At 47.0% G+C, this 19,230-nt stretch overlaps 1 protein-coding gene and 1 long non-coding RNA gene across 5 annotated transcripts in view; both read left to right on the forward strand.

Annotated features, from left to right (window-relative positions):
* Window positions 1-18,021, forward strand: part of LOC149342437 (guanine nucleotide exchange factor DBS-like) — a 245,758-nt gene extending 227,737 nt beyond the window's left edge. For all 4 annotated transcript variants that reach the window (XM_089544754.1, XM_089544751.1, XM_089544753.1 and 1 more), the window contains one exon: window positions 13,913-18,021. In XM_089544754.1, coding sequence (XP_089400880.1) covers window positions 13,913-14,001 — 89 coding nt within the window. In that variant the 3' untranslated portion in view covers window positions 14,002-18,021. The remainder of the gene's footprint in view (window positions 1-13,912) is intronic.
* On the forward strand, window positions 347-13,818 carry LOC149342438 (uncharacterized). The gene is made up of 5 exons (XR_016282859.1): window positions 347-2,275; window positions 3,536-3,643; window positions 10,365-10,412; window positions 12,682-12,826; window positions 13,781-13,818. It is a non-coding gene; the product is annotated as an uncharacterized LOC149342438 (long non-coding RNA).
* Window positions 18,022-19,230: the final 1,209 nt, after the last annotated feature.

Here is a 19,230-nt window from a genome sequence, read left to right on the forward strand (position 1 = left end):
CACCAGCATTGCATGATGCATGACGAAGTATCACACTCTTCATTCTTCTTCAATCTGTTTTGAAATTTGCACTACCACAAAGACCATCTGGATGTGCTATTATTCCGTCATATTGCTGAGAGTCACATTCGGAGACCAAGAGCAACACAACAGTGTGCTGCACATGAGTGGATATAATGCACTGGGACAACTGTGCACAGTAAGGAACGCTTGTAAGGCGTCAGGTATTTGCTTGGGGAATGTAATCGAGTTCAGTCATGTTTCATGTGTAGAAAAGAAGATAAAAGTTGTAGCAGAACTATGAAATCCAACATCCAATACTGAAATTCCCCAGGTGATCTACACACACATAAAAAGCATGAAAGGATAAGCTCAGCGGTACTGTTAAGTTTGATGCCCTTTGAGGTTTGACTTGCGCGTCTGTATGCAACCATCAGATACCATCTTGAAGTTACCAGAATGCCCAAAACAACTTTGTTGAACTGTTCTACTCTAAACTGAAATACTTTTCCTTAAAACATTTTTTTTTGCGACATGCTGTGTAGCTAATTATAAAATAAAGAAAAGAAGCTGATAAAATTTTCTCATCTCAAACGTACTGATAAGTACACAAATCTGAGTGCTTTCAAGAGAGGTGACGCACCCGGTATTCAGTGTCCAGAAGCATACATAATGCTGCAGAATCCTATAGCAAGAAAATTTCTTTTAGTTGACAGATGGCTATGTCTGGTTACAAAGTCAATACCAAGTAAGGCACATATCCTAACCTGCAATTACAGGAAGCTGCACGTGCTTCATAGGCTGTAACTCCGCCAATAACTACTACATATTTCCCACCTCTAGCACGAGTGCGGAATCAATATACAGCATGGAAACAGCAGTTTTGTTGCTTTAGCTTCTTTACTATGCTGTTTAGGCAAGGGACGAGTTGAAATATTTGCATGGGCAGTTCTCGATTGAAGTAACGTAAAAAACATCCGCACTCCTTTCTGCTGAAGCGACTGGTGGACCACTTTTGCATGTCGCATCTCGTATGACTTGCTAAGGGTCCAGACTGACACACGCACTTCGTCAAACCTTCACACAAAACACTCTTCGCTTTTGCTATAAGCTCCGGCCACAGGCAGTAAGTGTCCCGTCACCGTTCACATCGCAAAAGAAGGCAGCGCTCGCAGGCGGTCAGTTTGAGCTGACAGCGACAGGTGTTGCAGGCACACCGCCGACTAAGTTTCCAAGGAAGCCACACTGTAGAAGGGCGCCGTCTTGTAATCGAAACACACCACAGAAACAATGGCCACTGTCGCTGCTTATGAGCCAGGCATTTTTGCAACGAAGTTAGCAGTGCAATAGGCCGAAAGGTTCGACTCATCAAACGACGGCACCGCACTGCTGACCTCATTATCGTTGTCGACCAGACATCCATAGCACATATGCCCCGACGGATCGCTTAATTGGGAGCTGCTACTACTCTTGGATGAGAGCGCGCCCACCGGCAGCACACACCGGTAATCCTTCTTCTTTTGCGATTCCAGCACAGTAACAGCGGCGCGCAAGAACGCCCAGCAGCAGCACAAGAAAACAAGCGAAGCTCACGGCGGTGATCTCAGAAACCATGCAGCATGTCGGATAGGCTTTGGATTTGACGCGCTAGACCATGCCCACTCACGCACGCACGCACGCACGCACGAATGTACCGACACGCATATTAATGCGTCCATGCGTCACAAATTTCTCAAGTTTTTAATGCTAATATGTGCACAAGAACTTAATTATTTTTGTAACGAAAGTTTCATTTGGTTTTAGTTCTTTGCTATCGCACTGCCCAAAAGCATAGAGCCCGAAAGAGACGACCTGGAGGAATGCCTGGAGGCGATGCCTTTCTAAACGGGTCGAAGGAAGCCGGAACTGGCCGAAGCGCTAGCCAACGAACGCAGCGTCTGGGGAGGGACAGCATGGCGGGCCGCGGTCAGCGTTACTACGTTTGTCGTGGTCCTTTGTGGTGCCGAGGGCGTGAACGATCGCTGGCATGAGCATTTGTCACTCTTCCGATATGTGATGTGCCGACAGCAATGAAATTCGCTGGTGCGATGTACGAAAACGTGGTAAGGTGCTGAGTAAACCTGTGTTTATAGCGTGCGTCAGCGGGCTCGACGGATAGCGCGTCGTCCTTTGCGCGCCTTCACTGGAAACGCTATGCGGACGGTGGGGCTCATTTCCTCCATGGCGGAGCAGCTGGTGGGAGACCACTACCCGGGTGACATCTCGCATCTTGGGGGTAAGTTAATTTTCTTCGAACCTGTTCATTATTTCAAAGCCTTTGCGCACAACTGGCCACGTCAACACAGCTAGTACAGAGACGCGAAGACGCAGTGCGTATCGCGGCAGCACGCAGCGCTGAAAGGTTGTTTGCTGGCGGCACACGGGCATGAATGCGCGTGTAGTGTCAGTGGTCACACGGTCATGGTCAGTATGCCATGCAAATATGCACAGCTGATCCGATCGCGGGGTGCACGATATCGGCGCCGTACTGCCGCCGTACTGCCATTCATCTCTCGCCGAGAATGGAATATGTGCCCACCAATAGATCTTCGGCCCGGGCTTTACATTCTCGCCGCATGTTACGCTGTAATTGAAGTAACAGCGCTCGAGCAGTTTAACTACGTAGACTGCGATTCAGCTGTATGCGTTTGGATTGAGCTTCCTCCTCTTTCACTTGTATTTCACTTGTACTTTTATAAATTGTGTATTTAAGATACGAAGCTCCATATGATCCAGCTGCGTTCGTACTTATAGCCGAGCCAGTGTAGTCGAGCCTTGAATAGCAGAACGGTGAGATAAAAACAAATTGCTCTGAAGTTTTTCGCCTCTATTTTGGCATTCGCTTTTTCATACTTTGGCTCGGAGCTGAAATGGTACAAACAACTGCAAAATGCACACAGGTGCCCTAGCTCCATTTGCCCTAAATCCCGAAGTTGCAGTGAAATTTAAGGGTAATTGAGCCTTTAATATGTACGAAGAATAAACTTGATTGTTTCATGATTATAACCAATGGCGCAAATAAATCTGACTTTGACTTAAATATGCTGAGGTACCTCTCCAATACCTTATTTGATGTTAAAGGAAAAAGTGTGGTTTTTCTGCAATTGGCACTATTAATTCATCATACCTGTGAGAATGTGAAATCATTGCTAATCATGCCAGATTTCAAATTGAGGGACGCATGCAGAATTTGAAGCAAACCAGCCTTCTACTGAAAATATCGTCCTGCTGTGGTCTGTTCTTTTGAATGGTGGCATGTATTGTAGAAACGATGCTGGATATCAATATGCAAGTGATGTCTCGTCTGAGGCTAGGTTGTGAATGACTGCCGTGGTTATGAATTTCTTGTTGCCTGGCCCACTTCGAAATGTGGTTAAACAGTTGTGTTCCATTCTGCGACCGGCTCCTTTTTGTGCCTTGCACTTTGCCTTACATGCTTGATTCTAGTCTATTTTTTGCACTGTGCTGCTGTTAAATGTGTCTTTTTACCTTGCAGCAATCTCCACATAGCTTTACCAGCAATGCCTCTTCCAAGCTCTCCAGTATGGCTGTGCCAGCCTTTCACTTGGTGCTAGGATGCCCAGCAAGCAAGCAGGCTTTTGAGGTAAGCACTGAAGACATCTTCCGACACAAGTAGCTTTTATTTTCCTAGTCCACTGCTACTTGTGTGACCCCTCGAGTAAAGATCAGGTTCTTCTTCTTCTTTGCACTACAGGTGCACCGCCAGAGACGGTTGGTAACTCGAACTGAAGCTCTTCGCACCAGGGGTGCCACGTCAGAGACGCTCGTGTGATCAGTTGACACGCAGGGATAAAAAAAAGGCAATAACTGAGGTTTATGTACAGATATTTACAGCGTACAGAAGTTTAGACACTCGAGACAAATTAAACGGCAAAAGACAAACAACAAAAAGGTGGATCTGGCTAATACTAGGGGAGGCCCCTACTCGGCGTGGCCGAAGATGCGTTGCATCTCACCTTAGCCCAGAACCCCGCTTCCAGCTCCGGGGCCCGGTTTTAAAGCCCTAAAGGCCCGGCCCACATTCCATAGCTTCCAATCATATTGTGCTCTCAACATGATTGGTTCTTCAAGAGCCTGGCCAGCCCTCCAGCTGCCGTAAAATAGAGCTCTCTCTCCACCACAAAATAAAAACAAACACAAATAGACATCCGTGCCAGCACGTGTGCGAATCAGTACTGCGGGTGGGGGGACACCCGTATACCTGCCGGCGCGTTCGCGAGCGGCCGCGTTCCAAGAAAGGAGACGCTTCGCTTTGAGCACCCCCAGCCGCGTTCCGATGACCCCGCGAACGCTACCGAACCCTTACACGCCCTTCCCAAGATTCTACAAAGGGCTCAAATGCCACTTTTAGAATTATAACAAAGGGATCGGTACGGGTCACAAAACCACCCTGTGGGTGACATACCGCAGCTACACCAGCGCTGGCACCAACAAAACCAAAACCAAAAACAAAATGCAAAATGCACACACAACATCAGCAAATTCCACAAATTCACACGGTGGCATGCCTGCCGTGCGCCGTAACACGCGTCCAAGTTGGTGCGTTGCACCCAGTTCACCAGCATGCACACCCGCGTCCTGCTCGACACACACACCGACACTCACAACTAGAGCGTTCAGTAGCACTGATATGGGCCACGTGAGCCTCCTTAGTCGCACCGAGCGTCCCTGTGCGCGTTCGAGCCCACACGTGCCTCATTCGACACGATTAACACCTAATGGCCACTATGCTCGTCAGGCTGGTGCCACAGCGGGGCGTGAACTGAAAAGACGGTGCCCTCCAGGATCAAAAACGTCCTGGTCATCGATAGGTGAAAATCTCTGACCATGCGACGCACTTGAGAGCACTCTCTCTCCGGCGCACCAGTACGACACGCGTGGTGCGTAAAGAGCATAGCCCCTGGCCCGTCCAAATATAGCAGTACAGCCAGTCTCGCTACACTTGATACGCCGACCTCTAGCACGGAACATACTGTTCCTCGCGTCGACTTTCAGCGTGAAAACCACGCACCTGCCTCCTGCCACTCCACCTCGCCCGGGGTCATCTGCACCTTTACTGCACGAGCAAACTTTGAAACCGCCGCTCCGTGCTTGATCAGCGCCCGCTGGCCCCGTGGCATAGTCTGACTCCGAGGCTCCATGAGCTTCCTGACAGTCACTTGACCCGGGCTTGCCTTGCGGCAAGTCGCCACACCTTTCCGGGTCCTCAGCTGACCTGGTCGGGCACACACCGGGTGCGTTCATCTGCGCGGCGTTCTGCCCGGTCGGCCCAACAGGCCCACCTCCGCTCTTTGCCTCGGATGAAGGGCTCTTGCCACCAGAAACGCTACGGGGCACTTCATGCTCCATACCCGACACAGTGTGCGGTTGCGGCGACGCCAGACTTCCTCCTTTCACTCGCTCGCCGATCTGACGTCTGTCCTCACCGACCGTTTCCTGCTGCACGAAATGCTCTTTTTCACAGCTTGCTTGGGACTGCGTTTTCGGAATTGTCAGAGTGACTTCCAACAATCCTGAACTCGCGTCCGCGTCCCTGGTCTCATTAGGGGTTGAGCTAACTTGTGCAGCTGGATCGTCGGAGTGCGCGTTCACCGCCTCGACTACCGCGACGCTGCGTTCCGTCACGATACTTTCTTCACGAGAGATTGCACTTTCGTGGAAAGCTGGCTCCCTCTTTTCTTCTGCCTGGCTGTTTTCTTGACCTGTGCTTGACAGGTATATTCCTTTGTCTTCCAGCACAGGCGGCCTCGCCTCTCGAGACTCGGAGTAGTTGTCCCTCGCTAGTTCACTAGCTCTCTTAGACTCCTTGAGCTCAGCGAGCTCCAGCGCTAGCTGCTGGCGCTTTGCTTCTAATTCCTCCAAGACGCACTTAACATCCTGAGGTTTCTCCTCGCACAGTGGCGCCTTTCCTCCATTTACTTTCGCAAGTTCAGCCTGAAAGTACGCTAAGCGCGCCTTCGCTAATTCCACTTGGTACCTCACATCAAGTGAGGGCAGGCTTGGATAGCTCTCCATACCGCCTTCCGTACCCCTCAGATGTCCTATCGGCTCGAACACAGGGACGTGAACAATGCGACCAAGGAAACTCACGGTTTCGATGCGTCGATCCGCATTGCCAGCTCCTTGGCGTCGGGGTCCACCGCCACTTTCCCCGGACGCTGCGATGAGCTGTCGCACGCCGCTGGTCCGCCGCCGGTGATCGTCGAGTTCCCGACGCGCTGCTTCCTTGACCGGACGCAGTCCCGCGTCGCTGGACTACTGCCGTGGTCCTTGCGTCCTTGCCGCCGTGTCTCCGCAGGTCCGTTCACGATCGCTGACCTGTCGCCTTGTCGTCACCTTTCTCCCTGCCTTGTCTTCTTCCTGCGCCGTCTTCCGATGGCCGCAGGATCCTGTCGACTGCGCCAGTAAAGATCAGGTTCTTCTTCTTCTTTGCACTACAGGTGCACCGCCAGAGACGGTTGGTAACTCGAACTGAAGCTCTTCGCACCAGGGGTGCCACGTCAGAGACGCTCGTGTGATCAGTTGACACGCAGGGATAAAAAAAAGGCAATAACTGAGGTTTATGTACAGATATTTACAGCGTATAGAAGTTTAGACACTCGAGACAAATTAAACGGCAAAAGACAAACAACAAAAAGGTGGATCTGGCTAATACTAGGGGAGGCCCCTGCTCGGCGTTGCCGAAGATGCGTTGCATCTGACCTTAGCGCAGAACCCCGCTTCCAGCTCCGGGGCCCGGTTTTAAAGCCCTAAAGGCCCGGCCCACATTCCATAGCTTCCAATCATGCTGCGGTCTCAACATGATTGGTTCTTCAAGGGCATGTCCAGCCCTCCGGCTTCAACAAGGTAAAACCACCCTCTCTACCACTAAATAAACAAAAACAAACACAAATAGACATACGTGCCAGCACGTGTGCGAATCAGTACCGCGGGTGGGGGGACACCCGTATACCTGCCGGCGCGTTCGCGAGCGGCCGCGTTCCAAGAAAGGAGACGCTTCGCTTTGAGCACCCCAGCCGCATTCTGATGACCCCCGCGAACGCTACCGAACCCTTACACCTCGTTATGTTGATTTTGGCAAGTTAGGTTGCCTATTAAGGGCTCTCTTTTGTTTTTCACCTGCTGCTGTGGCCTACTGCATTGGTGTTCAGCTACTGAGCCCAAAGACGCGGCATTGAATTGTGGTGGCTTCGTTTCGGCAAGGCGAAATGCATATTTGCTCGTGTGTTATGCAATGTCAGTGCATGTTAAAGAATCTTTGGTGGTCGAAATTTATGCACAGCCCTCCTCTATGAATGGAGCTATTGTTCAACTTTGAGGCATTAAAGGGACACTGATGGCAAGCTGAAGTTGACCTGTGATGATGAAGTTCCGCATCCTAACCACAAAGACTACACTTTTTCTGAAAGTGGAGCTTTATAAGCCAGAGAAAGCAAAACATACAATTTTCATCAGCACCGGCTGATTTCGGAAGTAAATTGCGATGCGCTGACTCCGTTTTTTTTTTTGGCACAGATTCCAGAGGCTAGGCTGAACTGCCATTCACCTCAGAACGGTTATCATGGAGTCCTTTGTGTAGACTTCATGAGTTCAAATCGAGTGGCGGGAAAATTATTAAATGTAATTTTTGCGCCAATCATTGTGTTGATGGCGTTTGCACTGCTCTTAAAAACCGGGATAGCAGTATGGTATCCCATAAAACTAGGTTCAGGACTTGCAGGAAGTGGTTTATCACATTCCGCTAGCTTGTGCAAGAAACTACTTCAGGGATATGTGCAGGTGTCTTTAATGTGTTCCTGAGTGAGCACTAACTCGTTAGGGGGAAGGCAGCTTCTAATCTGGCACTACAGTGCCAATGTCGTGAGTGTAAATCATAAGATGACCCATCAGTATGTACGCCTGATTTCTGTGACACTTCAGTGGTGTATAGAAGTGGTAAACAAATCTGTAAGGTATTTGATGCATATCTCCAAGGCAACGGCTGTATGAGTAGCGAAGCCATTAGTCAATCTTCAACGGAAAGAATTTTCTCTTTTAGATGACGTGCTTGTATATCAGTGACAGTTATTTGTTGTCCTGCCTTTCGCTGGTGTGAGTCATGTGTGGCGCATCTTCATGCGAGCCTTCTTTTCCTTTACAAAAAATTCAATTGATAGTCCAACCTGTTTTCTTCTCTTTTCCTGTGTTGCATCTTTTGGCTGGTTTTAAATCTGTAACTGAGCTCAGACCGTGATAATTACAGCCGGTAAACAGGGCTACTGAATGTGAGCTTGGCATACATGCGTACTGTATGTGTGAAAGTGCAGTTTACAATATTCAGAAATGCTTGATAGCCTTACAAGAATCTAAAATTTTGTTGGAATTCCTATTTGTTCTCTGTTCAATTGTCGAGAGTTTTTCCGCTTCATCGTGTGATTAGAGCCACTTTGGTACTTAAGCTGAAATCTTTTCTTTAGCCTGCATGTTTCTCACTTTTGGGACAGAAACGTGGAGGCTAATGAAGAGAGTTCAGCTTAAAAGAGTATAGACACCTAATCTTCGTGGCATGTTTTCTTCTCTATAATGATGCGGAAGACACTACTGTGCATGAATCACCATCTGGTATTCGTGTGAGACCGCTAAATAATTTATAATCAACTTTTTCTGCCATCCTGTTTCGGTGAACAATTTGACTATGGCTATGACATCAAAGAGAGCTTATAGGTCACGTGAGGCGTGGAAAAACTGCACTTATAATCGCTGCTTCATCGTTTTAATTCGCTACAGCGCTGACGCCAGCATTCCTTAAGAGCCAGAAGTACCAATTGTATTGCAGTTTTTCATGCCTCACGTGACCAATAACCTCGCTTTGAAGTCACAGCCATCATTCAGCTGTCGAAACCGAAACAAATACAGCAGGAGAAAGAAATTTGATTATAAATTATTTAGCGGTCATAGGAGGATGCCATGTGGTAATCCGTGTATAATACTTTATGCCTTATTACAAAGAAAAAAACACGTGCCAAACGATAAGGACAGCAAAGTGAGCTATGGAAAGAAAAATGATAAGTCTAACATTAAGAGACCAAAAGGGGGCGGAGTGGGTGAGGGAACAAATGCGGGTTAATGACATGCTACTTGAAATTAAGAGGAAGAAATGGGCCGGGGCGGGGCTTGTAATGGGAAGACAACATAACCGCTGGTCCTTAAGGGTAATGGAGTGGATTCCAAAAGAATGCAAGCATAGCAGGGGGCGGCAGAAAGTTAGATGGGCGGATGAGATGAAGAAGTTCGCGGGGATATGGTGGCCACACCTAGCAAAGGACAGGGTTAATGTGGAGACATGGGTGAGTCCTTTGCCCTGCAGTGGGCCTTGTCAGGCTGATGATGATGGTATGTGTCGCACCTGCTGCTTCGTGCTATCAGCTGGCCCATGCTTGGCCGACCAGACTAGCCAAATTTGTGATGTGGGTTTTCTATTGCACCTGCATTTGTGTACACAGAGGACTTGAATGGTAGCAGGCGATGCTGTGCATGTGTTCACGCCACAGCACACATGACCCACACTGAAAGCTTCTCTGCCTTTAGTAAGACAGCTGCGTCAGTCTGGGGCATAACGTATCTCAGTGCTAGAGTATGAGTAAATTGCTCTGGAATTTTAATCTGGTATCAGGTAGCATAGCGCAAAAGAAGGCTAGCGCGGCTGCCTAATATTCTCTTGGGCAGCTGTGTTGGATTTTCAGTGCCTGTTAGTGTAATCCGTGAAAGTTCACTGTAACCCATTCGTTTCGATGTAAATTAGGAAGTCCTTAGAGCCCTGTACTTTTTAATGATAATAACAAGGTAATGCAGTAATTCAATTGTACCTGTTCTCTTTCAACACAGTAAAGTGCTGCTGGGTCGAGATCACAGTTTTACTTTGTAGGTGTGCTCAGGCTGTCATCATCATCAGCAGCAGCAGCAGCAGCAGCCTGACTACACCCACTGCAGGGCAAAGCCTCTCCCATGTCTCTCCAATTTTGTCTGTCCTTTGCCACTTGCGGCCACTGTGTCCCCACAAACTTCTTAATCTCATCCACCCACCATTTTTTCCTGTCTGTGTGTCTTCTTCGCCATTCTGAAATTCATTCATACAAATGGATTGATGCACGTAGTGTCAGGTGCGTAATGTGATACCACCAGCTCACCTCAAGCTGTGCTCAGATTTGCCTCATTGCTGCAGGAGCAATAAGGCAGGCTTGAGGCTGAGTGGTGCAAAAACATGATTTTTCAAGAATGTCTTTGTGGAAATTGCAATTAATCATGTGAATTTGCTTTCATTTTAGGAGCTGCACACAAGCTGTGCGCCTTTCCATGCTGATCATGCTGGCCAGGTACGCTTATGGTTACATTACTAGGTTGTTTTCATAATGGCAGTTGTGGATTTCTGTGTGGTTTTAAAACATAAATTGTATAAGTATTTGCCCTGCCACAAAAGTATAGTGGTGCATTCAAGGCCAGTGTTACAAAGGGATGTTTTGATTGCTGCAAGAACTTGAAGGCCCCTGTGTGGTCACTGTGGAAGGCCCCCTCCCTACTTAGGAATTGCTATTTGGGTTACTCAGTCATTTGGCAGAGGAATAGTGTATAGAGATAAGGGATGGAAGAATGCTTCCAACTAAAGAAAAAAATCCAGCAAGCAGTCATAGAAGCAGAAGTACAAAAATGGCAAGGCTTTCTCTAATTTACATCGAATCTTTTTCACTTAGAGACTTCTTATTGCATAGAACGGCTGATGCTTGGCTTACACACATATTTTCTTTAGGTATGCAGTAGGTCTCACATTCTTGTATGATATGGTCACGGTGCCAAAAAATGATGGTGGTGTTAGAAAACTCGGAATATAGAGGAATTTTATTGCTGACCTTATGGAGAACTATGGTAGCTGTGCAGTCGTTATAAATATCTTCCAATATTTTCACATAACACTCTTCTACACCCTGATTCCACAATGCCTGCATGACAGCTGTGGTTCCACCGAGTCAATTGCTGTGGTAGTCAATGAAGGCTATATATTGGGGTTGGTTATATTCTGCCCATTTCTCTATCACCTGATTGATTGCATGAATGTGGTCTCTTGTTGAGTATCCTTTACGAAAGCCTGCCTGATCATTTGGTTGATTGAATTCGAAGGTTGTCCTGACTCTATTAGTGATTACCTTAGTAAATACCTTGTAGACAATGGATAGTAAGCTGATTGGTCTGTAAATCTTCAAGTCCTTGACATCTTCTTTCTTATGAGTTAAAATAATGTTCGCATTCTTCCAAGCTCCTGATACGCTCGTGGTCACGAGGCAAGCGTGTACAGGGTGGCTAGTTTCTCTAGCACAATCTCTCCTTCGTCCTTCAACAAATCTGCTGTTACCTGATCCTCACCAGCTGCTTTACCCCTTTGCATTGCTCCTGAGGCTTTCTTTACTTCCTCCCTCGTTACTGGCGGGATGTCCCATTGCTATGCTCTACTGCCTCTCTCCGTAACGTTCTGATTACATTCACTACTGTAGCGATTTGTGCAGAACTCTTCGGCTACTTTAACTATCTTATCCATATTGCTTATGACATTGCCCTCTTTGTCTTTTAGCGCATAAATCTGGTTTTTACCTGTGATTAGTTTTCTCCTCACTGATTTTAGGCTACCTCCATGCTTTAGAGCATGCTAGGTTTTCTCCATGTTAAACTTTCTTATGTTGGCTACCTTGCACTTATAAATAACTTCGATAGCTCTCCTAGTTCTATTCTATCTCTGAAGTTAGACGTCCTCATGCTTTGGCGTTTCTTCATCAGACCTTTCGTCTCCTGAGATACCTTGCAGGTATCCTCTCGAATGATCTGACCACCTACTTCTGCAGCACGCTCCAATAAATTTAAATATGTATTTAAAGATAACAGTTAAGGTGGGAGATTGAGCTTCGAGATTTGCACTTCATCTTGGGAGTTATGCCACTGCTACACAGAATACTTGATCGCCGTAGAGATATTTCATCATCTCGCACCAAGCTGCTGTGGCGCCACTGTCACAGTTGATAATTTTGCTGGGAAGCTGTTGTAGTGCTCACACAGTTTTGAAAAGGTGGTATTCATTGTATTTGTGCTATTGGCAACAGTGATAATATGCTTGCTGCAGTGTTTTGTGGCTAGCCTTCTTTTTTTTTAGTGAAATAAGTTGTACATTTTATGTTGAGTATTCTTTCAGCGATTAAATTGCTTTGATTTTATTCCTTAGTGTATAGTTGCGAGTGCTCCATGTCTGAGTGCAAATTTCTACCACTGAAAAGCCTTCAAAATCTTATTAGATGTCCACACTATTCTAGGGACTCAGTGGCTATTGGAAATGCCCATTTAGCTGTATTCAAGTGCCGTTGAGTTAATAGCCATTTGAAAGCCTTCAAAATGCCTGTGTGACACGGTTATTAGATTTTGTGCAGGTTTGATGCTGAGCAGTCTGCGTGCTTGAGTCGGGTTTTCCAGTGTCTGTATTTCAAACCTGAAACTTTTCGAAATCATCATTGGTTCATTAATGGAAGAAGTACTTGTGCCCTTTTCTGGAATTTCCAGAAAACAGATTAACTGAATTTTTTTGCATATACTCCTACCTTTTTGCAGGTGCTGCATAGTGAGAACCTGTATCAAGACGCCAACCTGCTGGACTTGGAGAAACTGAAGAAATTGTTTAGCCACTGTGTGGCACCCATCATGAGGGATGTGGCATTAATAAAGCCAGTTAAGGTGACCTTATCTTTGTCCTTTTGCAAGCATGCTACACACATGAGAGCCATCCCACGAAGCACCGTTTCTGCAAAGCTTGTTATCTCACAACATGCATGCTGAATGAGGCAGTGACAGACAGATGAGGAGGCCTTAATGCAGTACATTAGCGTACCGTGTTGAGCAGTGATGTAGGAGCCTTGCAGCCATGCAAGGTATTATCGGTATCATGATGGTAACTCCATTAGACACTGTCTAGTGCTCTGTGAGCCAGACTCGGCTCTTGAACATTCTGGGACTCACCCTTGGCTCTCGGACATTCTGGAAGCCTCACCCGGCTTGCGCATATTACGCGAGGATGTCTCCTGCTGTACGAGCCTTACGCGGCTTGCGCACTTATGTGAGAGATGTCTCGCGTTTGCGAGCTTGCTCGGCTTGCGCAAATTATGTGAAATATGTCTCGCGTTCTGCGACCTCGTTCAATCGTCGCATTTTGCGTGGCAATAAACACGCAAAGATAGGCACGCAGAATTCACGCTCAATATTTTCAATAGGGTACGGCGCAGGTTATGGTAACTATGGGTCGCAGTATATCAGGGCATCTGCCAATATCCTTTTACCTCTCCCGATTATTGTACAGCAGAAGTGCTAGGTCCAAAGAATCGATAACGCCTAACCTTTCCAATGTGGATGGGAACTGTTTGTCATTTTATGGAGGTATGGACCTTTCTTCCATGCCTCCACGAAACGACAGTTTACTTCCATCATGGTATGGTATGGTATGGTATGGTATGGTATGGTATGGTATGGTATGGTATGGTATGGTATGGTATGGTATGGTATGGTATGGTATGGCTTGGTGTGGTATGGTATAACGTCCTGCATCTGCACGCCGGCTATGTGGGACGCCGTAGTGGAGAGCAGCGGGTTAATTTGCGGGGTTTTAAAGTACGCTAACAACGCACAGAGCACAAGTGGTCACGAATTTCGTTTGCAGTGGAGGTAGTATCACTGACTGAACCAGAAGTCAATTAAGCTTAAAGTATGTGTCACTTTCTTGGGCCACCTTGACGAACGTTCCTTCTTTTAAAAAAAACAAAAACGACGTGTTTTTTCTTACTCTTTCCAGACTCGGGCACTGGAGGCCTTCACCATGCCATTAGTCGCATCAGCATGGCCAGCAACCTGAGCAGTACTAGTCTCGACGGGGGCATGTGAACGCTCCCGTTCTGACGCACGCCACAAGCTGTAAATAATGTACAGAGAAAGAGAGGGGAGAGTGGAAGCTACGACAGCTATTGCAATTTACTTCCGTGACACTGTCGACAGGGAGATCTCTATTTCTGTCGGCACTGGGTCACAACGCATTGTGAAGAAATCGGCAGCTTGGTTCATGTTGCCTCCTTAGAGGTTTGCGAAGGCTTTAGTCGTATATCAGCAGCGATGCCGCCTTTATTACTGACAAAATCTGTACAAAACGTAAGACTTGTACAGATGAGCAAAAGTAGCAGACATTTTTGTTTTTCTTGTAAAGCAAGACCTGGGCTGCGTAAACAATACCAAAGCGTGGATGTGAAGTAATTGCATCATCATTGTGTTGGGTTGTGTCGCAGTTGTGTCACAGTTGTGTGTTCCGTGCGTATTTGTGATGTGTCTTGGGACTGTACGTGTGATAGATGCGTGTCGCGCTTATGCGTGCCAGCACTTCGGTAGCTTCAGTACCCGACAATTTGCGTAGTTTTATGTGAAAAAATTGTCTGTGCCTGTTTCTTTTTTGACGCCGGGAACAACTTAAAAAAAAAAAAAGTACACGCCGCCTCACCCGAAACTTAGCTTATAAACCCGAAGACCCTCACTCGTTCCCCTGGCTGTGTGTTAACAAGCAGCCTGTGGGCATCTTTATGAGACTTTACCATGCATAACCTTGAATTACCTCCGGTCGTGTCCTTATCACTTGCGACCGCATATACGTCAAGCCTTCTGAAGCAGAATCCTGCGTTATGTCGAAGGCTTAACTTGGGAATTCACTTATCATGCAGCATTTCACCAAAGAATATCGATTTTCTCGAGCGGTGCATTAAAGCTCTCACTAGAGTAGACGCTTCCTTCCATTGTTCCTTGAAATTACTCGCGGCGGCAACTGCTTCGCCAGGTGATAGTGGTAACCACCGTGAAGACTTCATTGTTCCTGTTTTAATTTTTTTCTTTTTGGGAAAAAGATGGAAATGCGTTGATTCGGCTGTCAGTCTTCAACCGTGTAATATCACGATACCTCACAGATATTGCCGCTTCGTGCATTTAATACATTGCATATTGACACATATTGACCAAACGGCATACTTGCATACTTCCTTGTCACTGTACATACAGGCAGCGTCCCGAAGTTAGGTGTGCTCGATTTATTAGTTGCGTTTCGTGGGTTCACGTAGAGCAGTGTGTGCGCCGAATTTCAGTGGATTGTGTGCTCATGTGACGTCACTTGAGATCTGCGCTACTTCTTACCCGGCGTTTGTTTTCAGTCGTAGGGCAGCGTTTGGTGTAAACTGCGTGGTTGAGCATTGTCGCTCGTGCCTCTGTTTGCTCACCGGCACGGCAACGCTTGGCTTCGTTCTCCCGGACAACCAGATCCCACTCCGTATTTGATAGCGTTTTTTCATACTCTTTCGTACTTTGTTACACTACACGCATACCGTTAATTTAGGACAAGCTTTACCGTGCGAATCTTGCGGAAACGGCCCGGCGTTTTTAACCTCACTTTCCTCTTTTTCCTTCTCGCCGGCGCGGGTGTACATATTGGCGAGGCCAGCTTACGCTATAGCGTCGCAGGATTCCACAGGCCTGCCTTGTATAACAGCTTTTCCTCGTCTTGAAGCAGACCTTCTTAGTAGAACCAGCTACAATAAGAAGATGCCGTCTACCAAAGATTTATTGCATTGCAGAGCTTTGCAAATGAGTTCAAAGTACTCTGTAACCAAGGGCAACGAATATGTGACTATGCTGAAATCTATAGCTTCCTGAGCGCATGTGGAGCGGAGGCTGTTTGCGCCTCCGCCGTTCTTTTTATTCCAGACTGTGGCGCTACACACAAGAAACTTAGTCGTACGTTCCAAACTGTTGCGTTTCACCGCTCAACTGCTCTTTGCAGCCTCGCGTTGTTGCAGCCTCCGCAGGGATTTGCAATGCGAAAAAAAAAAAAGTTCAATGCCACGCGCTGTGCTACAGGAATGTGTGCCTTCAACTTTGACTGACAAGCTGAATGGCCGGGGCCGTGCCATAGTTGGTGTTTCCTTTTTGAAAGTACATCGACACCACGCCCAACAACACGGGAAAGCGAGCGGACAGGAACCTGGAACGCTTTTTTTGTACGCCTATATCTTTCTCCGAATGTGGAAAGCATTCTACATTCTACTGTCTTTGCGTTAAAAGTTGCTGCGACCATTCTCGCCTGCTGCCAAAGCCTTACCAAGTTTCTTTCAAGAACGCTCGCGCGCATGCGCGCGAGCGAGCCGAGCGCGACTGTCGTTGCTCTTGCACACCGACTTTCCTTTCACGCCGCACGTCTTCCAGAGATCGGCTGACGCGACCACGACGCCGGTGACTCCGCCGTGGCGCGTATTAAAATGCGCTCGCTGAAAATGCGACATTACCAGTCCCTTCACTGCGCAGCCTGGCCATGAAGATAGAACAACTGCTGAAGATGAATGTCTTGTGTCGTGAACGCCGCGTATGCTTTGGAAAGCCCGCGAAATGATGTCAGGAGCACGATATTTCGGATGACGACAATGCGTCCGGTTAGCATCGGTCCAGAAAGCAAACTTCGGCCAGCGGTGCTGGAAGATTTACTTGTCGCGAGGAAAATTATGGCTGCATTTGGAATCTGCCCCAGTCTTCGTCATATGCGAGCAAATAGGCATCCATTCTGTCGAGTATGGCTCGTGCTAAGCAGCTGGCGCGGTGTTGGATGTGATTCTTATGATACAGGAAGACTATATGTCGGTGTGTATTTTGAGAGGGAGCACTTCAAGAACGTAAAGTGTTCATCCGCATATTGTGTATCCAGTGAAAGTGAGGGGAAAGAAAAAGAATTGTTGGTGCCGAACAACTTCTTAGGACTTTCCTGATGAATCGTAGCTCTCACTTTGTTTGTAACAGTTCCCATCCGAATAGGGTCATCACGAAACGTCACAGCTACATAGGTTTTGATTCAAACAGCCTAAATTAAAATATTTTGGCAATCGCAACATTAGTAACAAGTCTGACGAGGGAAAAAAAGCGGCCTCGTGAAAGTTGCGTTTAATTTCCTTGTTCGTAGAAATTCCCTTACATTCTACTCGCGGAAACAACCGTTTAATCGAAGATCAAGTTCCAGCTACGCCCTTCTCTTTTTGCTGACTACAATACTGTCGCATAGCAATGACGGTACGTGACACTGAAACGCAGCAATATTTTCAGAAGTATTGCCTTTTGCTGGCCGGAATGCATTGGAAAGGACGCACTGCCGAATACAATAAGAGAAGCATGGAAACAAGAAAAAATAAATTGGAGAGCGTTGTATGAATATGCATAGTTGTTAATTTAATGAAACTATTAAATGCCTCGTGCGTGGACACAGTGTACTGTAACTTTGGGGTGAACGATATTTTGACAGTAATAAGTCCAAGTAAATGATGTAAGCCAATGGAGAGAAAGCATAAGCAGAGGGAAGAATAGCAGAGTCCGGGTTGGCCGAAAGCTGACGCACCTCTCTGTGTCGGCACCTGATGTGCAATGTTTATTAAAGCGGAGCTCTTCTCCACCTTTTTCAGCGAAGGCGCATGCTTATTCCTGTCTACTAATGCTTGCATCTTGAAGGCCTCTGCCTATAAGACTTAACAGATGCTGTTATGTTATCTTTCTTTTTCACTAACCCGGATTTTATGCGGCATTTGACACTAAAGGGGCTCTGAAACACCTTCCGAGAAGAGCACATCAACTTGTTCAGTCACTGTACTGTGTTGTTATGAAAACCTGAGCCTAATGATACACGTCTACACGCTGCAGAGGACCCGCAATCACGCGCTTAAGTTGGAGAGCCCTCCCCGCAGAATTTTTCATGCTCGCATCCTCCTCTGTCGCTCGCACCTTCGTATACAAGTTGAGAGGTAGCTATTGGTTCGATTCTTACAGACGTCAGGCAGCTACCATGGCCGCGGCCAATAAGCCGTGCAGCTACGGGGGGTCAGAAATCTCCGCTCCCAGAGAGGGGGGGGGGGGGGGGGGGTTCGCTGGAGGAACGCCGACCTCCCAGCGAGCAAAAAGTGACGAGAGGAGAGGGAAATGCGCAAAGACGCTGAAATTCAAATTCTGACTACAGATAACTCAGCTTCATATATAAAAAATTCTTGCTGGATAATATTTGTGAAGCGGCGTGCTTTAACATTCCAGGCTTACCGAAACTTTATTAGCGCACCTTTCAGAGCCCCTTTAAGCACCAAAAATGGCATAAAAGAAAGAAACTACCTTCGGTAATGCAATGCACGTCATTTCAGTTAAATGAATGGCTGCGGTTTCAGGTCTCTCGAGCTGACGTTGGTGCACTAAGGAAGAGCTCGCGCCCCTGCCACATATTTGTTTGCTTTTGTTTACACGGCAGCTTATAGATTGTGTACGTGTCGTCTACATGTAAACCTGGGACACCAATTTCGTGCACACGTACAATGCAGAGTGGAAACACTTCCTGTTTAGTGCACGCTTATCCTGCCTCGCCTGTGTGCAATGCACAGTGTGCGCCGCTGTACTTACTAATAATGTAAGAATAAAAATGGAACACGCTGTAAATAATGGTGTACGTATGTCACATTGAAAGTCACGCGTTGTTCGGTGTCTACCAAAGAAAATATTGTGTGAATATGAACATCGCACTAAGAGACGTGTACATTTCTGTTCATTATAAAACCTAAAAAGGCTTGTGCATTTTCAGCGTTTGATGCCATTAAAGTAACTTTGGTTCCAAGAGGTTGTTATTGTTTTCTGTTCCTGCAGACGCGCACATCCGTGTCTACACAGGAAAGTGACACTAACTTCCTTCAAATGAAAGGTAAGTAGCGACTCCACTAACTGAGAGCGTCGATACATGCCAAGACCAATATGGAACAGACCCACCACGACCACAATATGAACGACAGCCCACCGCTCGGTTTGTCTCGTTAACATTCCCATTGGATAGTAGGCGAAATTTGGGACATCGCATGATCAATTCGAAGAAAGTCTCCTATACCACAACTGCCTAAAACACTCCAAGACTTTCAGTTTTTCCTCCTTGGTGAAGGAACAGCGTGAACTGCACATTCTCGGCCCACTCTTTGCGAGACATCGAAGGCCAGTGCACCCGGAAAACCCAAGTTCACCCAGCCGCATTTGTTGCAGTAGATGCGACAACAATGCATAGTGATCTACTGCTGCTTGTTC

Source organism: Amblyomma mixtum, chromosome 5, assembly GCF_055824585.1.
Source record: "Amblyomma mixtum isolate Tamu chromosome 5, ASM5582458v1, whole genome shotgun sequence".
Taxonomy (NCBI): Eukaryota; Metazoa; Arthropoda; class Arachnida; order Ixodida; family Ixodidae; genus Amblyomma; species Amblyomma mixtum.